Here is a 6,152-nt window from a genome sequence, read left to right as displayed (position 1 = left end):
TATAATCAGTCTAAATATAACCAGTCTACAAAAATATAACTAAATTATTGTATAATAAATAATGAGGTAAAAATTATTATTGTGCTCGTGATGTGAAAATTCATTTCATTAAATAAAGATTAAATAAAGTCATTTCATTTAATGTCAGTTATTATCGGCAAAAAAAATATTTTATTAAAGTTTTGTATTTAATTTTCTTTTTAAATCTTGGCGTATGGCTTCCATGAAATCATCAGTATTAAGATACATTCCAGGTTTCACTTTAGACATTCCATGAATGCAAATTGCCAAATCTTTTGTGTATTCTCCTCTTTCAACACAATCAATGCAAGCCTTTTCGAGACTTTGACTAAAGACATCTAATTCGGGAAGGTTGTCTAATTTGGCACGATGACTTAAACCCCTGGTCCAAGCAAATATTGATGCAATAGGATTTGTTGAAGTTTCTTGTCCTTTTTGATGCATACTGAAAAAAATTTTAAAATATCAAGTTTTGATTTGTTCATCTATGAATAATACTGGTGTAAATTTGATAGACTTTTTTCTTGGTGTCAGAAGTAAACGTACCGATAATGTCTCGTGACGGTACCGTGAGCAGCTTCGGACTCCATTGTTTTACCATCAGGACACATTAAAACAGACGTCATGAGACCGAGGGATCCATAACCTTGAGCAATGATATCAGACTGAACATCTCCATCATAATTTTTGCATGCCCAGACAAATCCTCCAGCTGATTTAAGAGCTTGGGCCACCATATCATCTATCAGACGATGTTCATACCATATTTTTGCTTCTTCAAAGCTTTTTTTGTAATCTCTGTAGAAAAAAAAGTAAAAATGTTAAAAAACTTATTGTAAATCATTCGAGATATTTATTACATAAAATTTTTTTAAACAAAATTTTCCGATTGTACATTACAATTTGACTTACTTTTCATATATTTCTTGGAAAATATCCTTAAAACGTCCATCATATTTTTTCAGAATAGTATTTTTTGTTGATAAATATAAAGGCCATTTTTTTTGTAAGGCAACTTGAAAACTGGAATGAGCAAAATCCTTAATACTGTCATCTGTATTGTACATAGCTAAAGCCACCCCAGAATTTTTATATCTAAAATCAATAAATTAATAATTGACAAGAATTCTTAACTGTAGAACCTTCAATTTTTAAATCTTATGTAAAACAAACCTGTAAACATCAATAGTTTCCTTTGCTCCTCCATCATCAGTAAAAACTAATTGTAGCAATCCAGGTTTTGTAATAACAACATCTTGAGCTTTATATTGATCTCCATGAGCATGCCTACCAATAACAATAGGATTTTCCCATCCAGGAACTAATTTAGGAATGTTTTTACATAAAATGGGTTCTCTGAAAACAGTTCCTCCTAATATGTTTCTAATAGTTCCATTTGGACTCAACCACATTTTTTTAAGATTAAATTCTTTAACTCTCGCTTCATCAGGTGTTATTGTAGCACATTTAATTCCCACATTGTGCTTTAAAACTGCATGAGCAGCATCAATCGTAACCTGATCGTTAGTTTTGTCTCTATTTTCTAATCCTAAGTCGTAGTACAAACATTCAATTTTCAAATATGGAAAAATAAAATAATCTTTAATCTTTTGCCATATAATTCTTGTCATTTCATCTCCATCCATTTCAACTACAGGCTTTTTACATTCTATTCTACTAGTTTGAGAGTCTAAAAGAGATTTTATTTATTATATCACATTTATCATTAATAACAACTTAAGTTAGTTTATTTTCTTAATTAAGAAAAAGTTTATTTAAAAACTAGATAAAAGTAATTATTTACATACAATAATAAAGATAATGAGTTTGAGTAAAACTTTAAAAATTATATTAATTATATTCATATTTGTTTCCATTTTTTGATATTTCATATTTTTAATTAAATAATAAAAATTAGAAATAATAAATAATTAAAGTTATATTTTTCAGCTATATTCTGAAAAACTAAAAATTAAAAAAATTCCAAAAAAATTTAGGGCAAAACATAAAATTTTGTTCTTTTCAACAAGTTACTAGAATTAGGTAATAGTCAATTAAATTTTAATCTATGAATTTAATAGATAATGATTAAACTTTTTAAAAATTTATAAAGATTACGAATATTTATTTTATAGTATTTATTTAAAAAAAAAAAAAAACCATTTTCGTAAACCATAATAAGTAAAGAATAAATTTAAAAAAAAAAATTACGTTAAATTAAAGCCATAAAAACTTTTTAAAAAAAAAATGAATAATAAAAATTATCAAAAACTTTTTAATTCTTATGAATTTTTAAAAAGTTAAAAAAAAAAATAAAAAACGCCTTTAACCCTATGTAAAAATTACAACTATTCAAAAGTTAAAAAACTCATCAAGTTTTAATATTATTACTTACAATTTCTTTTAGCGGCTCCTTTAGCTGTTTTTAAAATATTATTATAAGAATTACAAAATTGCGAAAATTTTTTAGACATTTTCTTAAGATATTCGAACAAATGAAAACGCTTAGAAAACAAATAGAATACTTTGAAATAAATGACACACGAGGAGTGTAAACACAACTTTATAACCGAATTAACTTACCAAGATGGCGCTTTATTCGATTAAAAATTGCTATACTGTCAAGATTAGAATTAGAGATTAGAATTGTTAGTTTCTATATTATAATTAACGATTAATTTAACGAATCATAAATCATCAAAAACATTCGTTTAGTTAAATTTTATTAAAAAATAATAATTAAACAATTAATTTATTCATGTTTTAAAATACAATTATAAACATTAAATAAAATCTTTAACAATGTAGAAAAGTCGTTAATAATTTTTTTGCGAGAATAACGTTTCATTAAAGTTACAGAATACTTTAAAAACCTTACTTTTACTTTTAAAAATAATCTTGATAATGAAAATTGTAAAGAAATTTAAAAAATTGATTTTAATATCAAAAATAATATTGTTCATTTATTTCATATAATTAACTTGAGCATAATTAAAAATTTTTCAAATAAGTATTTGGATAATTCCTATGGTGTATTTAATATTTTGAAAATAAACAAGATTTTTTCTTTAAAACATTCTTTGAAAAAAAAACACAAATTTAAAATATTTAACTTGTTGTATAAAACAGTTATAGAATGTATAAAATAAATAAAAAATATAATTATATGATTTAAATTATACTTAAAAACTTCTTATGGTATTTTTATTATAATACGATTTTATACTTAAAGTTAAATTTTATTAAGTTTGAAATTCTGACATTTCAATTGTTAATTATAAATTTTATCACTGCATTACATTTTTTTTTTTTTTTTAAATGATTTCCCCAATAAGTTTCATCTCTAAAAGTGCAGTGTAATTTATAAAAAATTCACATTAAACAAAAACGAGTAAAAAATTTTGGTCAAATAAAATAGGATACCTACTAAATTTTTGTTTCGACCCAAAAATACAAAGATCCTCAGTGTTGAAGTAGTAAAAGATGTTTTTTTAATTTTGTGGAAATAAAGAAACAATCTGATACTAGATGGCATCAAAATCTCATTTTCTTTTCATTTTATTTTATTTTCCTAAAAAAAAAACAAAAAATTAATTGACATTTATTTTAAGCAAAAAATATAATTTTTTTTTGTAAGGTGATTATTTAAAACTAAATTCGTTATGGATGATAAAACGAATTAGAATTCCAAAAAGTTAAACTTTAAAAGAATAAAAGACAGTGAACGATACTCACTTTTTTTTTTTTAATTTCTTGATTATCTGACTCGGGTTTATATTTTGCTCCTAAACCCAAACCTTTGGGCCTTAATTTAGGTGAAACTGTTGAAACTGTCCTAAAAACAAAATATAAGAATTTATTAAAATCAAAAAATACATAGTATGACCCTTTAATTCGATTAAGTAAAAAAGCTAATTTTTTTTTAAATTTCAATTATTTAAATTTTTGACTACCTGGGTTCTTTTCCTATACCAGCATTTTCTTTCCATCCCATACCCCTTAACATTGCAAAACCAAATTCACTGACTGGAACTTGGTCATAATCTATAGTAGATTCATTACTCAATTCTAATTCCGATTTTGATGTTTGAGCTATAACAAAATCGCTACAATTTTTTTTATCTTCATTAGAATTTTTTATACTGCTCAGGATTTCAGCGGCTGCAATTTCATCAGCAGTCATTTGTTTGTCTGTCTTATTATCTTGTGAATGACCATTTCTATTAGAATTATCTTTATTATCTTCGCTGCATTTAACATTTTTATTTTGTTCATTTTTTTTTTCAAGCTTAGCTGAAATTCCATTAAATGTGTTAGAACTAATCATTGGTATAACTAACATACTTTTTTTTGATTTTTCATTTCTAAAAATAAATTTATCATTTTAATTTTTATTTACAATTAAATTTCCTTTTACATTATTAACATAACCAATAATTACTTGTTATATTTTAAAATAAGTTTCAAAAAAAATGTTTACATATAATGTAAATATAATGCTTTTCATTAAAAAAACAAATATGAAATAAATGAATTCAGGTTTAGTAAAAGATATATAATTATCTTTCATTGCATTTTAAAACAATAACAATTTTTTAATAAATAAACATAGTTTTAAAGAATAAAACTTGGCAAACTATTAACATCTGACAATAATATATTAAAGTTATTATACCTTTCTTTAATTGCATCTTTTTTTTTATCAAAACAACTGATATATTCTATTTTTTCCTTTTCTTCAACATTAGAAACTTTAGCTATGGATGGTTTTTTCGTTTTAGAAAATGAAAAAGAAATTTTTTTATTATTGTCACCCATTTTATCAAAATATGAGTGTGTTATTACTCTAAAATTAATTGAAAGATTTCAACAGTTAACACAAGTCATAGAGTAATAACTAAAGAATTAATTTGATTCAATTTTGCGGTAAATTTTAAAAGTTTTTTCTTCTTTGGAGTAAACAAGTTATTTATAATTTCGACATGGCTATAAAATTTTTAAATTTATTTAACGAATATACTTGAACACAACTGAAAATGCTACTAAAACTTTAGAAAATTACAAAAAAAATTTAGTTTTGCCGTATTTAAAAATTAATTTATCCTTTTTCCATACTTTTAATACCAATAAAAATTTTTTTCATAAAAGGAATTAATTTGAAAGAAAAGGACATAGAGTAAAAAACAAAAATGGATGATTAACTTTTGTAAAATAAAGAAATAAAACATGTAATTGTGAAAAAATTATTTTTCTTTTTTTTTTTTGTTTCAAAGTCAAAAATTAATTTAAAAATATCTCATTAGCAAAAAAAATTAATTTTCCAATAATTTTAAATTGTTTTAACACATTGTTTATTTGTAATTATTAAAAAAAAATTACAATCAAAAAGATTTGTAAGAAAAAAAAAAGGTAATAGATGAAGACCACTGTTCAAAAGAAAATTATTTATTTATTTATTAAAAAAAAAGAAAACGTTATCACTAATTTTAAATTTGAAAACAAAAAGTCATGGCAAGAGTGTGTGAAGAATCTGAAATCATGCAGATGGAATTTATCGAACTCAATGTTTTTTCTATTTTTAGTTTCTCATCTTGTTTAATTCTTTGTAAAACACACCGTTTTTTTTTTTTTTTTTAAGAGCTCTTTTATTCCCCAAAAATCATTTATTTTATTTTGCAAATATTTTTTCTGTTTTATTTCTGTAAATTTGTTGAAACTTTATAAAAGTAAAACAAATTTTTTGCAAAAAAAAAAAAATATTATTAACAAAAATTGTAACACCATAAACAAAAAAATCTTAATTTAATCATTTATCATATTTATTATTTTTAATTCTTATTATCATCTTCTAAATTAACTTTTTAATCTATAAAAAAAAAATTATTCAATATCCTATGATTTAATTTTAAAATTGTTTTTTTTTTCTGAACCGATGAGTTAATCAATTTTTTTTTTTTGTTTTATTTTTACCCTATTATGAAACTTTGGTTTTATGAATCAAAACATAAAAAAAAAAAAAAAAATATTTTAAAAGTTAATTTAAAAAAAAAAAATTCGGTTGTTTCTCTCTCTCTCTCTCTCTCTCTCTCTCTCTCTCTCTCTCTCTCTCTCTCTCTCTCTCTCTCTCACAA

The 6,152-nt window shown here is 22.8% G+C and overlaps 2 protein-coding genes across 2 annotated transcripts; both read right to left on the bottom strand.

Moving 5' to 3' along the window:
• Positions 1-174: 174 nt before the first annotated feature.
• Positions 175-1,667, bottom strand: Phum_PHUM098590 (isocitrate dehydrogenase, putative; the record flags this gene model as incomplete). Its single annotated transcript, XM_002423915.1, has 4 exons — positions 175-466; positions 568-819; positions 934-1,116; positions 1,195-1,667. The coding sequence occupies 4 exons, from the start codon at positions 1,665-1,667 to the stop codon at positions 175-177; spliced, it is 1,200 nt and encodes a 399-aa protein (XP_002423960.1).
• A 2,056-nt stretch (positions 1,668-3,723) lies between these two features.
• On the bottom strand, positions 3,724-4,839 carry Phum_PHUM098580 (pre-mRNA-splicing factor SPP2, putative; the record flags this gene model as incomplete). Its single annotated transcript, XM_002423914.1, has 3 exons — positions 3,724-3,856; positions 3,975-4,385; positions 4,697-4,839. 3 exons carry the CDS (start codon positions 4,837-4,839, stop codon positions 3,724-3,726), a joined length of 687 nt encoding a protein of 228 aa, XP_002423959.1.
• Positions 4,840-6,152: the final 1,313 nt, after the last annotated feature.

This window comes from Pediculus humanus, genomic scaffold (genome assembly GCF_000006295.1).
Source record: "Pediculus humanus corporis 1103172107449 genomic scaffold, whole genome shotgun sequence".
Lineage (NCBI taxonomy): Eukaryota > Metazoa > Arthropoda > Insecta > Psocodea > Pediculidae > Pediculus > Pediculus humanus.
The sequence above is the reverse complement of the archived record's forward strand: the minus strand, read 5'-3'. Positions and strand labels throughout refer to the sequence as shown.